At 44.6% G+C, this 16,455-nt stretch overlaps 1 protein-coding gene across 6 annotated transcripts in view; it reads left to right on the forward strand.

Moving 5' to 3' along the window:
* Nucleotides 1-16,455, forward strand: part of LOC106927450 (RNA-binding protein Musashi homolog 2) — a 295,157-nt gene that overhangs the window by 162,355 nt on the left and 116,347 nt on the right. For all 6 annotated transcript variants that reach the window (XM_088012508.1, XM_088012506.1, XM_088012502.1 and 3 more), the window contains exon 7: nucleotides 1,223-1,271. In XM_088012508.1, the coding sequence (XP_087868634.1) occupies nucleotides 1,223-1,271 (49 nt within the window). The remainder of the gene's footprint in view (nucleotides 1-1,222; nucleotides 1,272-16,455) is intronic.

Raw genomic sequence — 16,455 nt, forward strand, 5'->3', positions numbered from 1 at the left:
GCAAATCTACAAATTGCTTATTTCTATTCTCCCTTTCCTAACAAGAATAATGAGCGACTTACAATTAGGTGAACTGTGTATATAGGTTATTGAAGGTCCCCGTGCGTTGCCCTCTATTTTTTTCCGCCAAATTGGAAATATTTTAGGGAGGTGCAAATGAAGTGCCTTGGAGCCGCATGTGGCCTGTGAGCCGTGCAGCAAGTAACCGGGGCCCCACAAGCTGTGCCAACGTCTTGTGTGCCAAATGTGTGGCAAGAGGGTGGCATGAATAGTGTGCCAGCGCTAGTCTGCCTGGCTGCCAGGCACTTCTCTTTATCCAATCAGACAGTTCGGCTTGAGCGAGACCCCTATTCTTGTCTGTTTCCATCTCCTCCCGAAGCTTTTCAGCCCTCCCGTGAAAAACACAGATGTGTGCACGCTTGTGCACAGCATTAAGCCTCCTCTGTGCACTGTTACGCTCACCTAGAGACCATAACCGGGGAGTGAGAAGCGCACGGCGTTCCCTCTTTGTTTCTACCCGCTGATGCTCTCCGCTCTCCTTTTCTCTCCAAGACAGAATCGCAGGCTAAATGAGCATGCCTTGGTCGGTTTTTTAAGCTTTTCATCAGAGTTATAGAAAGATGAGTTTGTCAGGGATGTCTGAAGAAGAAGCGCTGTCTGTCTGTGTGTGGCTTTATTGGACATGATGAAGGATGATATTATTGTGGATGCTGCTTCTGCTGCGGCCGGGAGATGAGGAAGGGTCCCATTTGTCTCTCTCCCGCTTAGTGTAATGTGTCTATCTGTCACTCTTCTCTCCAAGACTGGACGTTGGCGTTTGTCAAAATAATAATAATAATAAAAAAAAGAAGCATAATGTCAACACTGTTTCCACTTTTTATTTTTTTTAAACCGCTGGCCATTATTGTTAATTTTCTCCCCTGTCGCCACTCTAATCCAGACAAAGAGTAACACCGCAGAGATTGCATAATTTCCTGTAATATCTAAAATTACAGCGCACAAATGAAGGAGGGGGAGCGGTAACCTGACGATAATCCTGTGATCACCGAATGATTGCGTGGGAGAGAGGTGCTTAGAAAGAAATAAGTGTGAAGCAGCAAGGATATATATTCTAAGAGTAATTACAGCGAGTAGATGAGATGAGATTGAATGGGGAGGAGGTGATGTGAGGCACTCGGTGCAAAGATTAAGCTAATGCCAACGCTGCTCTTGTGTCTTCCAGGTTGACGACGCCATGCTTATGTTTGATAAGACTACTAACCGACATAGAGGTAAGTTCATAGCTTCTTCTTTGGTGCCGTTTCCCCCCAAAAAAAGAAGTGAGAAAACAGTCATTTTATGTCCTTTCCCCATGAGATAACACAGAACAGTTCCATTTCACATGATATTAGGTGTACCATCTGTTCAACAATGGAAGCGTGTCAAAGTAATCAATAAGCTGGTACGGTGTTTAGAATGTTTGAGCGTTAGACGCCACCCGTGAGAGTGTGTGTCTGTGTATGTGATGATGCTGGTGTGAGTGTTTCAGAGAGGTGCTTAAAGGGTGTAAAGATGGCGAGATGGTGGGTGCTGTGCAGTCAGATAACAGCATCAGATAAGACCCAGGAGAAGCACTGACTTTATCACTCCATCTCATCAGCTCCTTATCTGAGATGAGGGGGACATTTCTCTCTCATGCAGAGGACTTTCCAAAGACAGGTTTCCTCCCTGCACCACACTGCAGTCATGGCGTGGTGCCTTTTAGTCTCACCAGTGTTGTTTTAGGCCTGGTTTAAACAATTGATGTCGAGGGACAGTCGCCAGTGGTGAAGTTAGTTAGGCTTACTCCCCCAATCCACTTGCTTTTCATGCAAATCCAATGCAGATCAAATAAGTGTCTTAACCATCACCAGTCTGTTTGACACTGAACTTTTCCTTTCTGGGTTTAACTTGCATGGTGTCTCATCCTGAGCAGGCTGCAAATTCTCCAACTGAACACAGATGGACACAGGCAACTGTTGCATTTTCTTTGTGTATCACAGCTTCTCCTCACAACAGTTTTTCTTGTTGGTTCTTTTGCCTCTGGCTATATTAGTTTTTTTTTTCCCTTCAGGTTCTTGCTCGTGGTGCTTCCCACTTGTCGTTGGCTCCTGATATGTTTTAAACGCAGAGACGCGTTCTTGTTTTGGGACATTTCAATTACGTAATATAAAGAAGTCCTGTCGATAAAGACTTCATGAGGTCCCTTCTTTCCAACTGAAAAATAAACAGTTTAGTGCCGAGGATAGTCATGCGTTGGAGCAAACAGTTTGGTCATTGAGGTTCGACTTGCATGGGAATAAAATGGGAATTAAGCAGCCTAAGCCTCCAATCAGAACCGAATCCACACATTAGATTATTCTCAAAAATGACAGAGCCACTCAGATCTTTGACATATGTCCTGTACTGATAGTTCTTAAAGTCGGGGCCATTTTAGAAATGTTGTTGCACATAAAAACAAAAACAGGACTTAAATAAAAATAAAAGCAGCAGTTATTTGCAATTAGCAATTATTGATTGCTAATTGTGTCATAATTGCACCACTTTTTAACCAACTCACTAAAAATGCTGGTATGCTCAACCTGTCGGCACGTCTTTTTATCTTTTGGGCAAGAAGTTGCAAAGTTTGGGAACCACTCCCCTCAATCAAGTTAGTTTTACCAAGAAATGTAGTGCATTGACATATTCCTCTACTTATTTTAACACATAAAACAAAATGAATAGCATGTTGTCTTTTTGTTCCTAGATCCATTTAGGGCCTCTTCTATTGGCCGTAACGGCTCAACAATGCAGGAAAGTAACTTTTTTCGGAGGTAGACTGTCACCAACTGTTTACGTGGGTGTGCGTTAGCAGTCAGCAGGCACTGACAGGTATTCAGCGAGAAAAAGGGGCAGACACTCATCTGGTTGTCACACCAGTCAGCTCACTTGTAGGCAGAGCTGCCATCACACCATTTCTTTGTACTGGGCTGAGCACTGCTCCGCCATAGAGGTGTAAATATTTGTTTGCACTGAGCCACTGTTCTTTTTTTATATATATGATAAATTTTTAAGTACGTTTTGGCTCTAGATTGAAAACCTTCCATCTTTCTTCTTCAGATCTATCTGCATTAGTAGATGTGCATGCGTGCTTGTCTGTGTGTTTCTGTGAGTGTGTGCTGTGCAGATAGAGTCTTTGAGTCTGGTAAACAGTTCCTAAGTGTGAAACATGTGAACTTTAGTGGAAGTGATCTATGGCTTTGAGGGGATTTTGATCTGTAGTGACAGAACCCAGTGTGAGGTCTGCTGTGAGACGAAGGCTTTTCTCGCAGTCTCTCTTATTTCTCACTCTTTTTCCTCTCCTGTCTGCTGCACCGCCAGCCGCTCTCCGAGAGGCTCCGGGCGCCACAATCGGGAGTGTGTGTTTGCGTGTGTGTGTCTGCGCGCGCGTGAGGCGTTTGCCTTTGGACAGCTAAATGCCCTTCAAACGAAGACAGTGATGGAGAAAGAGTCTTCTTGGCAATTTCTTTTCTAATGATATACTTATATCGAGCGTGACGTGGTGCTGAGAGGCAGCTGCAGTTCCACCAGCAGGCTCTGGTTTGTCCACCATAAAGATCCGAAACAGGAGATGCTCGCTGCTTTCATCTTAAAACCACAGCAGACCTTGCAGATGAATTGCATATAATATTAAAGACCAATAAGAGAATCTCAATAATTCATCCGAGCCATTGGTGCAACTGTGTAATATTAATGGCTTAGTTGCCCCTGTGACCACAACGGAAACAACATTGAATATAATATGAGTGAAACTACTCCCCGGGCCCACTCTGCCACGTAATCCAGAGCAAGTGATGGGCATCTGGCAGCTTGCAGTCCAAATCAATTTCCCACCTGTTTCATTTTATCTTACAGATTGAGTCATGAAAAAATAATTCTTTTTTTTTCTTTTTTTCTTTTGCAGCGCTGCAATTGCTAAAAATAACATTATTTATTCAGCAAATCGAATGTTACACTGAGGAGTCCTCCTCAGATAAAGGGATTGCTGTTTCTGTAATTGCAAACCCTTAAAAATAATAGTTCAGGTGGAGCATACTGTGCTTTGAAAGCAGCTTGGCGAACTGTGCATTTATAACGGGTAAGAAAAAATTCTCTTACACCTGGAACAATGTTCAGACGCTGCACTTTACAACAATGACAAACAACTTATCCACGGACCTGCTTTACCAAGTGTGACTTAAAACGCGAAAGCAACGAGAGCGAAGAAGGTGGGTAGTTTTTTCTGAGAGAATAACTAAAAGCAGACACTGCTGAGGTTACAGTGGCTTCAACTTTTTCACATTTTGTCACCTTACAAATACAACCCTCAATCTGTTTTACTTTGGGACACAAAGTAGTATATAATTGTGGCTTTGGAGCAAAAGTAAATGAGGTTTTCAAAATATTTTACGAATACAAATCTGAAAATTGTTTCATTTATATCCAGCCTCCCTTACGCTGATATTCCTAAATAAAATTACAGCAGTCAGCAAACTTTGAGTAAAAACAGAGAAATTTGAGTTTTCTTCTAGAATTTTCTTAAAACTGTGGTGCTGGACTTTCAGGGATATATATGTTTATACCATATATACATGTATACCGTGTGTATATGATCAATTACATGTAGAGGAAACCCTGGACATTGAAAGAGAGTCACTGTAGTGATGAAAGTAAACCTTGTAAGAGGCACGGCAAACATCTACAACAAGGTATTATGAGGTAAGATGAGACCAAAACTTCACTTTTTGTTCCACATGCAAAACACTGTGTGGTGGAAAAACTACATCCACATCAAAATCAACATCAATCATGCTAATGTTTAGACAATGAGATTCAGCGGCGGCAGAATGATACTGTGGGGATACTGTTTGTTAGTCCACACCTAAATTTGATTGAGAATTTGTGGTATTTCCCAAATGACTTGCAGTTGCATGAAAAAAAATCTGAAAAATACTCTCATAGTGTACGATGTGTCATTCTCAATTAGATGAAGAAAAGCAAAATTGCTATGCCTTCTTAGTAGACAACGTATTTTTCATTTTCCTAGATCTTTGTTCTGGCTGTGTAATGTTTTGTTTTGAGGAGTTTATTGCATGATTGGCGCTTGGTTATTAGTGTGTCTTCCTTGGTGCTTTGGTGAATTAGAGAGAGGACAAACGTCACACTCCACTAGTAGCAGCATTGTCCTTCAGACGGTCCCCCCGAGCCTGGCGAAGCGACAACCAAAGGAGACGTTCTCTACCCTTCTCGTTTCCTCTCTGCACCTTTGTTTCCGCTCTCTATCTCTCCCGGTCATTCACTCTTTCTCGTTCTTCCCTTTCTTTCGCGCAGTTGCACTATTTCTGTCTCTGCGCCGTCTCACCCCCGTCCTGACTGCCTGTCTTTGCCATCTTTCGCCTTCTCTTGTCTTTCTTCCCCCTCCTGCTAGAGGACACTCGCTGTAAGCAAAGCTCTCCACACAAAGGCGCACGCTGCACACCATCTTCTTGGCATTTAAAGGATGAGAATACAGCCAATTGTGTTGGAAATTGAACTCTCTAAAGCCTGCCTTCCCACCGCAGCAGTTCATTGTGGGTGAGTTCAGTGTCTTTGGTGAGCGGCTTGAGCTGTCCAGAGGTTGATGCCAGAGGGCGCCTATTGTTCCATGTTCCCCTGCAGTGTCCCCCCGCCACTCCGCCTCCCTTCAACCTTCCCTTCTTCCCCTGACATTCATCTCAGGACAGAAAAAGAGGAAAAACCTGAAATGCGTGCAATTTGTCAGCGCTTATTTTTTACGAGATATGCTTAACCCGTCTTGTTACTTGGACGGCGCAGTTCCCAAAAAAAAAAAAAAACCCAGGCTGGGACAAGGCCGTGAGCACATGTCGCCGTCTGCACATACTTGTCATCATTCCCAGCACCCTTCCCATGACTCCAGGATGACAGGACGGACTGCGTGGGGTGGGAAAATAAAAGCTCTTTGGACTAGCCCCCCGAGTCAAAATCATTCAGTCATTTTTTTTTTTCTTTTTACCACCTCCCGTTTGGCTGACTGACACATGATCTATGATCTAAAATGTGATTTTACTGTCAAACACAATTGGTAGTGCCAAGGAGACAGTCGTGGTGAGGTGAAGAAAAAATGGCATCTCCTGCAAGAGAGGGGTATGAAGGCTGTGATGAAAGAGTGGCAGCTATCATTATCCACCAAAGCATCACAGTTTAATTTGTGAGCGAAAGCTACGGACGATGATGGATGAATCTCACAGCTCATACATGTCTTTTATGCTCTGCTCTGCCACACAGTAATTAACCATCTCTCCTCATCACATTATCGCTCTCTTTATTGGCGCGTTTTGCAGATATATACACATATAATCCACAAGGGACCTATTAAAAGCCTGATACATAACATGAATATACAATTCCCCCCCTCCACTCCCCCAATTTCACTACGCATAAGTCACTTCTCAGCGTCACACCTGCTATACAAATCCCCCAAAATGTAAGTATATATAAAGCAAATTAGTGCATAGCAATCTCAATTCTAAATTACACTCATTACACAGTTATAAGTAGCTGATTAATTAGGTCAAAAGTTGCACGTCACAGCGAGTTTGATTCCCACTCTGCTAAATATGCACCGGGTAACAACCTGCAATTTTCATCAAGTGTCAAAAGTTTTTTAGCTCCAAATATTCCAGGTAGTATGTATATCTTACTTTGGGTGATGCATACTCCAATGCACGTGTTCTCGCTCACCTTTTTTTTTTTTTTTTTTTAATTACACCATTAAGAAAGCTGATGAAATCCAAGTGTAACTTGCTTTCATATTTCTTTACAGTAGTTTGTAACCAGACAGCCGCCATTAGTGTGGCATTACAATGACTGTGTGACTGATTGTGAGCCAAATTCCTCCTTTCTTTGAATGATGCAAGTAATAGTAATGTGCAACAGTGTTGGGGACCAGAATAAAGGAATGCTGGCTGGATTGTCCCAGTCACAAGGGTGCTTTGTGCGAGAGAGCCACTGAGCGAGGCGCCGCGTTAGAAGCCGTGTTCCTGGAGAAGAAGGGGTTTCTTGGGTTTTTATGTGTGCGCGAGGAAAGGGCCAAGGCTATGCGAATTTGTGTAGTCGTTTCTTTTTTTTCCTTCTTCTTCTTTTCTTTCTTTCTTCTTCTTCTATGGCTTAAAGGGCTGGTTTTCTTCTTGGCAGACGAACAGAAGACTGCATTGTGTGTGTCTGTAATCTCTTTACCTGGATTGGCAGCAAAACTAGCAAGTACAGCTCCCAGTGTGGAATTGGCACTCAGGAGTCAATGTCACACTGAGCAGGCTGCATCGCAGGCAGCCGAAAACTGGTTGCGTTTCTGACAGATTGTGTGTATGTATGACTGTGAGTTTTTCATGTGCAGGGCTTTCCAAAAGTATTGATATTCTCTTAACTTTTTCATTTTTTTTGTCACATTCCTACCACATATTTGTATGTATTTCATCTGAGCTTTGTGTGGCACATTGACACAAAGTACTGCACAGTTATGAAGTAAAAATAAAGTCATACATGAGCAAATACAGGGTCTTTTTTTTAACAAATAGAAAGCTAGCTAAAGCAACAGACCAGGAAAGGAGTGGATTATTTGAAGTAGCAGAGGTAACCATGGTGAGTCTGCAGGAGCTCAGGTGAAATGATCTACTGAATATCATGCAGTTAATAGATCGGATGTTCACAGAAGAAAGTCAAAAGTTTGCCACAAATCAAACGTGTTAAAAGCAGTTCTATTTGGACCAAACCAATATTGACCATTTGGCCCACTTGCAAATGCCAGAAACACCGACTGCCCTTGAACACACTGCCGTGAATTTATCCATGGATGTTTCAGGATAATGCTTGGCTGATCGTCTTTTTGTCTGCTGGGAACAGTTGATTGAAAAAAGAACAGAGACAAACACAGGACAATGCTGGGAGAAACCAAAAAGACTTCAGCTTCTAATTCCAAAATACTTTATTGAACCCAGAGGGAAATTAAATGTTGCTGTAACTCATTTTAACTCAAATTCTTCAAGGAGTTATTTTTGATAATGATGGCTGTTGGCAGGGAAGATCTATTGTAGCTGGCTGTATTACAGTGAATTTGAAGAAGCCTCTGACTGAAGACACTGTTTTCCCAAGACAGCCTTGTGAAGACGATAGTCAGGGTTGTCCATACATTTCTTTATTTAAATTTTTTTTTAATGTTATTTCTTCAGTATCGGAACCAGGCAGGATGTCTTCCTCAGCAACAGACATTTCTCTGATTAGGTTCACCTTCCAGCAGATCATTGACTGAAAAATATTAGCTGTAATGGAAAGGTTCATATGTTTTAATGGGATAGTCAAAGTCCAATCTGAATCCAAAATCAAATTCAAAGCATATTGCAATACTGAAAAATCTATAGATGCTGAAGATCCAACCTGATACTCAGAGATGGCTACTGAGGTAGCCAACATATCAACCAACTTGTCTTAGAATAAAACTGTTTCTTCTTGCGTGTGTTATGTAGCGATTATAGATGGTTTGTAAAGGGCAGTAGGCTGGAGTATTTAAAGCAAAACCCATAAAGCCTTGATTTGAAGGAACTAAATGTTTGAGCTGTTTGCAGTTTTCTTGGTTTGTTCCACGTTAAAGGAGCATAAAAACTGAATGCAGCCTTCCTTGTTTGGTTCTGGTTGTGTTTCTGGGGATGCAGAATAGACTAGAGCCAGCAGACCTGAGTGGCCTGGAAGACTGATATGGCAAAGACCGCACAAATTGTACTTTGACCAGTGACATTTCTCTCAGTATTGCTAATACTTGAAAATAGGGCAAATCTGAGTAGCAACATATTGCATTTGATGCTCAATATTAACCCTTCCAAATTCCAACCCACACTTTTCTGGTTCCATGATGAGTTTTTTTTTTTTTGGTTCCTTTTCTTTGGTCAAGATATTTGAAAACCAAAACTTTTTTCCCCCTTCCAAACTATGGACTACTTTGTGTTGATCTTTCAGATAAAGCCCCAGTAAACATATTTTGACATTTGTAGTTGAAAGCTGACAAACTGTGACAGGGTCAGTGGGTATGAATATTTTTTCAAGGCACTGTATGTTTGAACATGTTTCTTTTTAACCTCAAAAGATAAATTCTATCTTTGCATCCCCCAAACAATGCAGCCCAGCTCAGCCCAAGTTTTAGTATGCACAGTATGTGTTTTAAAACTAGGGACAGATCTTAGCCTTAGGACACAGATGCTGCTAAAGTCACAAAGACTTGAAGAGCATGAAGTGTCACAATCCACCAACAAACTGACAGAAATTTGCCCCTGTGGCCTGACTTGGTGGTGGGGAAAAAATATAATTGGCCTCATTATCTTTCATCTCTTTGGCACATTACATTAATTATTTTCTACAAGGCTGCCACTTTGAGATCTGTAACCTGGGAAGCAAAACCTGCACCTCTACAGGTTTGAGTGTAGCTCGGTGAAAAGCGGCGGTATTTGACGTCACCACAATGCCTCATCAGCCACCGGTGCTAGGGATTGAACATGGCCGACTGAGCAGAGGATGTCTGTCTGCAAAGTGATTGCTGGCTCATTGACTGAGTAGGAGAGGAGAGTGGGGGATGAAAGGGGGTGGAGGGGGTGTACAGTTAAAGAAGAGAACAGGATGGAAAGAGGAAAACCAGAATGAAGGCATGGTGATGGCAAGGAAGAGAAGTAAATAAAGAAAAAAAAAAAAGAGTGGCTCAGTGGGAAGCTTCCCCCTGCTGGCTCCTCTGGCTGGAACCTGCTGCCGATGGCTTCAAAAGAGCGCCAGGCAGTCTAGGCCTCTGCTTCTAGCAATTAGAGATCACTCCAGCGGATACCTCCTGGCCAGCCAGCAAATCCCTCAAAAATACCCTCTGATTACTACTGTAGGACACAGGCTGTTTACCAAATGGATCTAGCACTGCTGAGAGTGAAGTTTGATAATGCCTCCCTTTATTCAGGCTTGAGAGGGAGCGGGATCGTCTCAGTTTTAAAGATCGTTCTACGGCGAAAGATTGTTTGATAAATTTATGCCAACGAGAAATAAATGCTACGTTTAGTAACGTCTTTACATTGTACCTTCAGTCTCTGCTTCAATCTACCTTGATGGGAGCGATAAAGGGACAGTTTAGATATTTTTGAAGTGAAGTCTTGTAAACATCTGAATAAAGGTTTGCTTGATGTTGTATCAATGTGAGTTTCATGACGTGAGGAAACTTTCAAATCAGTGGAAGGTTAACAGCTAGTCAGACGAGGCCTTAGCAATTTAAAACGAGTGGAACTGAAACATTAATATCCATAGTATACAGCATAGAGTTGGATGATACAGACTCTTGTAGTTTTTATGTAGCCAGAGCTACAGTATGAATAATTTTTATCCTCCTTTTAGTTTACAAGTGTAAGGAGTACACCACCAGGGCTATCTGTGTTTTCCCCGACTCCTCATTTGTTGGTAATTGATGCAAAATAATTCAATGGTGGTATAAATAATCCGTCTTTAAGCATCTCCGGTGAAGCCACAGGTTAAGCTTTGATTGATTGTAGGTGGCTGTTAACAGTGCAATAAGTAGGAATATTCTGTCACATTTAAGCTTCTAAAATCCATATGCATGTTATTGTTGGAACAGAGAAAAAAATAACCATAAAATAAATTCAGCTAAATTATTTACCAATTAAGAAATACAGCCCCAATACCAACCAAAACAAGTCGCTTTACTGCAGAGTCATGCCAGAGGTTGCTAACATAATCAATACTCCAGCAGCACCTCCACAAATAAAGTTAGTAGAAGACCCAAGACAAGAATAGTTGACTCATGTCTCAGTTTAGAAATGTAAAATGTGTGTTCGTTGTCAATAGTAGGCCAGACGTGTAGATATGAAATGTCTCCGAGTGGGGTGTAATTTAATCTGCGGTAAGTATAAAATAAATATAAAATGTGCCATCATATTTTATCCAAAAAAATTGGAACAAAAGAGCAAAATTGTAAAGGTACTACATGGTGAAAGAGTAAACATCATCTGACTAGCGATCATTCTTCTAATCACTTCTGCATGGCATTTTTCTGCTTCAGCTAAGGAAACTATTACAGCTAATGATCAAAATATCCCAAAACCCTCATATTCCTTTTTTTTTTTGATGGCTGAAAGCCCCCACTTTACATCTCCTCTTGTGTAAATGATGTTGATTTGATAGAAATTGTAGTGTTTCACACCTCCCTTGTGCCATGACTTGACTGAATGACAGAGTAAAACAATCAGCGGCCGTGTCTGATTTAACTCATCGCCACTGCGCTCACATCAAGCGGAATCGGATATCGTTGCACTTCCCCTTGCATCGCCGCAGCCTCCAGACACATTCCTTATTGTATTCTCTCACCTTGACAGACCTGATATTAGCGATTAGTGTGAATGTCATTTAAATGGCAGAGCTAATCATACGCTCCGGGTGTACATCCACCGGAGGGGCCCCTCACCTTGGCCTAATCTCGGTGACGAAAGGAAATGATGTGTTTAGCCCGCTTTTAATAACTGCTTTAGCTCATCGGCTCCCAGGCGGGGCCGACTTTGCGGCCGAGCCGTCTCCTCACAGGGGGGAGGCGCAGCGGGAAGTAAGGAGGTCTGGCCTATGTCCCCCCTCTTCCTCCTCCTCTGACTCTTTGTTGTTGATCCGCATCCTGACATCGGCGACCTGAGAGGCTCACCTCCGAATCTACACCAGCATTAAATTAGCTGGGATTCTGTCGTCTGCAATGAGACACACTTGACAGATTGGTGATTAAAGGGTAGAGAATCCTCCTCTTGTCACCTGTCTGTTTTCTTCTGCTCACGGCTGACATCTACCCCTCAATCAATGTCCCTGTACTCATATGCGTCTGTGTGGAGTGTGAGGCGTGTGTCTGTGTGTGCACTTTAAGCCCAGGCACTGGATGGGTTTGTTTTTTGCTTAGACTCTGCTGTGCTGGCCCGGCATGGCCACTGCAAAGGAAAGGAGGATGAAGGCAGGAGATTGTGGAAGAAAGCCTGGGGTTTTAATCTCTTCCCCATGTTTATCTCACCACCAGGAGACAAACCATGTGCCATTAAAAACATCAGCTACTCCCACTGGTTGGCAGCACAGCCACACCTCTGAAGACATTTGAAGGACACAATAAAAGGGAGAAAAAACATCTGCAGTTATGAAGGAGAGCTATGCCAGGATTTTACACATTTATCGGTAATGGATTTAGGTGGAGTTTTCCTCAAACACACAGCACACTGGTAGCATTTGTTGTGCACACACTCACACTGCATATTTGCGATATAAATACTCTGTCTTAAAGGACGAGGAGAACTTATTTGAACAAAAATAAGCAAACATTTTCGGCCTCGGCTGCAATGGGGGATTCGGTCTCCTCAGGAAATGAAAATGCCAGCCTGGAATTGTCATCATATTGAGAGTTAGCACACCTTTGACCTTGTAATACCCCTACAGCCTCTCTATTTGTGACCTGCTTGATGCTCTTAGAAAGTGAAACCATCGGGGAGGATCTACTCTCACATCATCATTCTCAGAACACCTAATAGTGGATTTACCAAGGTTAAACCCCCTGTGAAATTGCAGACACCGTGACCTGGAATACTGAGTTTACATCTGCTCACACACACAAACGCGCTCACGCAGGCAGACATGCTCAGAAACTCGCTCCTGCACGAGACTGTTTGTTGTCAAAGACCGCTCCTCGTGGATAAACTCAGGCTCATCTGGATGAGACATAGCTGTGAACTGACATGGTCAAGACATTAGAACAATGTTCCGCAACATTCCGATTAAAGCAGGAATATTTTAACTTTCACACTTGCTGTTAGTGGAACTGACAAGGGAAGTGGTCGCCTATCTCTGCGTTGTCCCCCTGTATTTACAGCTTGATTGGTGCCTAGCCAAGCATCTTACAGCTGAGCGCAGCACATGAGGGAATTAACTGTCTTGTGTGCAGTGTTAGTGAAATATGTCTTTTCAAGTCTTTGTAAGGTTTAAAAAAAAACATGCTGATGCACACAGGTGTGTGTGTGTTTGATGATAGCTATTACGCTCAAAAATGAGCCACAAAAGCACGGCCACTCCTCACTGTTAAGGGGATGGTAGCTTATTTGTCAACATCTTCACTGATAATGTATGATGATGAAGTGGATGATCCTTTTTTTACTCTTTTTTTTTTGCCAATTTGTTCCTGAGGTAACTAGCTAACAGTTTATATCCTTCCAATTTATCAGTTTCAAGTAATGCCTTGCAAAAGTCTTCATAGCCATTGGACTTGTTTGTCCTGCTGGAAGCTAAACCTGGATCCCAGGTCTTTTCCAGCCTCCATATTTTCACACATCATGACACCTCCACTACCATGTTTCACAATGTAGAGGATGTGTTCAGGGCCAAATGCACCGTTTTCCAGCACTCATAGCTCTTTGCATGAAGCTAAAAAATGCTAGTCCTGTTTCAACCTGTTTGCCTCGAATCACAGCCATCTAACATTTTCTTGTTAATTATGCAGTACTTTATGTTGGTCTCAAAAATTATACATTAAAATTTGTGGTTGTTTCAAAAAAAAAAATGTAAAAAGGATCCCACCAGATATACTCTGAAAATGCACAGATGAGTAATTCTAAAGACCCTGATTTTATATACTTCCCCTTCTATTTTATTTACATCTTTTGTTGTCTTAAAAATGTCGTGAGGTGTGGTTGTTGGTGGTGAGGAGAGACGCTGCGACCCAGGTTATGGTGAAGATGAAGATATTTAATGAAGATACACAAACAGTCCAAGGCAGGCAGCACGGCAGGAACAACTAGCACGCAGCTAAGCACCGGTAGCAACTGACAAAACGGACTAGACGAAACAAACACAAACCAGGACTTTACAGTTCTACTGGCGAATGAGCCGGAAACATACACAAACCAGGACTTAACAGTTCTACTGGCGAGTGATACTACGACGACACTGACTACGACATAGACAAACGACAAGGACCCGACAAAGAACACAGACAACAGGTGGGTTTAAATACACACGGGGTAATCGGGAAATGAGACACACCTGGGGAGCAATCAGCGGGGAGGACAGGACAGAGACTCACAGGAAACAGGGCTGAACACAGAAAAACTCAAAAATAAACACACAGAAACACGGAACCTAACAGTACCCCCCCTCAAGGGCGGATACCAGACGCCCACAAAAACAGTTCAACAAAAAACAACCCAACTGGGTGGGCGGAGGGGCGATGGCCGGAGGGCAAGTGTCCAGAAAACAACAAAGAAAAACAACCCAACAGGTGGGCGGAGGGGCGGATCCGGCGGGCGTCGCCGGCGCAGGAAGCGGAGTCCCGGAGGCGGGTCCGGCGGGCGTCGCCAGCGCAGCAACCAGAGACGTGGAGGCGGGTCCGGCGGTCTCTTCCGCCGGCGCAGGAAGCAGAGACGTGGAGGCGGGTCCGGCGGTCTCTTCCGCCGGCGCAGGAAGCAGAGACGTGGAGGTGGGTCCGGCGGTCGTTCCCGCCACCGCAGCAGGAGGCCCTCGGGCCCGTGGGACCGGCTGGAGGCCCTAGAAGGCCGGCAGAGGGGCCAGCCGGCAGGAGGCTCGGACGGAGCTGGCTCGAGGAGCTCGGGAAGCTCAGGGTGCTGCGCACCGGCAGCGGGCTGCGCACATGCAGACTCAGGAAACTCGGGGGGAGCAGACTCAGGAAACTTGGGGGGAGCAGACTCAGGAAACTCGGGGGGAGCAGACTCGGGCGGCTGCGCTCCAGCAGCAGACTCGGGCGGCTGCGCTCCGGCAGCAGACTCGGGCGGCTGCGCTCCGGCAGCAGACTCGGGCGGCTGCGCTCCGGCAGCAGACTCGGGCGGCTGCGCTCCGGCAGCAGACTCGGGCGGCTCGGGCGGCTGCGCTCCGGCAGCGGGCTCGGGGAGCTCGGGCGGCTGCGCTCCGGCAGCGGGCTCGGGGAGCTCGGGCGGCTGCGCTCCGGCAGCGGGCTCGGGGAGCACAGGAACGGGCGGCTGCGCTCCGGCAGCGGACTCGGGGAGCACAGGAACGGGCGGCTGCGCTCCGGCAGCGGGCTCGGGGAGCTCAGGAACGGGCGGAGGAGAGGCCGACGCTGGACCCGGCGGGGCTGGCCTTGATCTTGCCGCCAACTCCGCCTTCACAATCTGCAACTCCCACTCAACCTCCTGGAAAAAATCCACCAAACCCAGCTGCGGGAGAAGCGGGATCCACCTGTCCAGCTGGATCACCATACGCGTGGCTGCATTGAGCCGGCTGAACGGCGAGTATGGTTTGGCCATTTCCTCGTCGTACCTCCTGATCTCCCTCAAGAGGGAACGACGGTCTGCTGGGTCCATGTTTGATGTTGGCGTTCCTCACCGGTTCTTGGTCGGGTCCTTCTGTCGTGAGGTGTGGTTGTTGGTGGTGAGGAGAGACGCTGCGACCCAGGTTATGGTGAAGATGAAGATATTTAATGAAGATACACAAACAGTCCAAGGCAGGCAGCACGGCAGGAACAACTAGCACGCAGCTAAGCACCGGTAGCAACTGACAAAACGGACTAGACGAAACATACACAAACCAGGACTTAACAGTTCTACTGGCGAGTGATACTACGACGACACTGACTACGACATAGACAAACGACAAGGACCCGACAAAGAACACAGACAACAGGTGGGTTTAAATACACACGGGGTAATCGGGAAATGAGACACACCTGGGGAGCAATCAGCGGGGAGGACAGGACAGAGACTCACAGGAAACAGGGCTGAACATAGAAAAACTCAAAAATAAACACACAGAAACACGGAACCTAACAAAAAAGAGCTTTTCTGCTGAAGTTTTTTTTTCAAACTTATTATTTTAATAATTGCCCCGGGGAAAAAAGCCTGCCCCTGCACTAAAAAACCCCCACAATCAGTCACTGAGCCACAGCAATCACCTCTCACAGAGAGATTGCAAGATGAATTAGATTACATCACCTGCAGTCCAGGCATCTAATCATAGATTAAAGTGAAAAAGAGCGGTCTGTGGTTTTTCTTTCATGTGATCTTTTTGTTCTTCCTCTTTGTGCGTTCAGGGTCAAACTGGGTGTTGATACCGTTTTGAAGTGTTTAACAAAAATACAAGCGCCCGCCAATCACTTTTGTAAGGTAGCCTCACTTCTGTTCTTGTTGTCTCTTACGTTTGGTGTGTATTTGGCCAACTTCTTCCGTCCGTCCAGCCCCTACTTGCTGCTGATTGACCTCCCACAGCCCTGCTGGTTTATCACTTAAACAGTTGTAGCAGTCATTTTTGAAGTGAAGGAGCTTTTTATACAGAAGCAGCCAAGACAATCATAGGACTGCGGGGTACATCCTGCCTTTGACTGGTGTTTTGCCAGACAAGATAGAC

Source organism: Poecilia mexicana, unplaced genomic scaffold, assembly GCF_051168715.1.
Source record: "Poecilia mexicana isolate PSO_F unplaced genomic scaffold, ASM5116871v1 scaffold_14, whole genome shotgun sequence".
In the NCBI taxonomy this organism is placed as follows: Eukaryota; Metazoa; Chordata; class Actinopteri; order Cyprinodontiformes; family Poeciliidae; genus Poecilia; species Poecilia mexicana.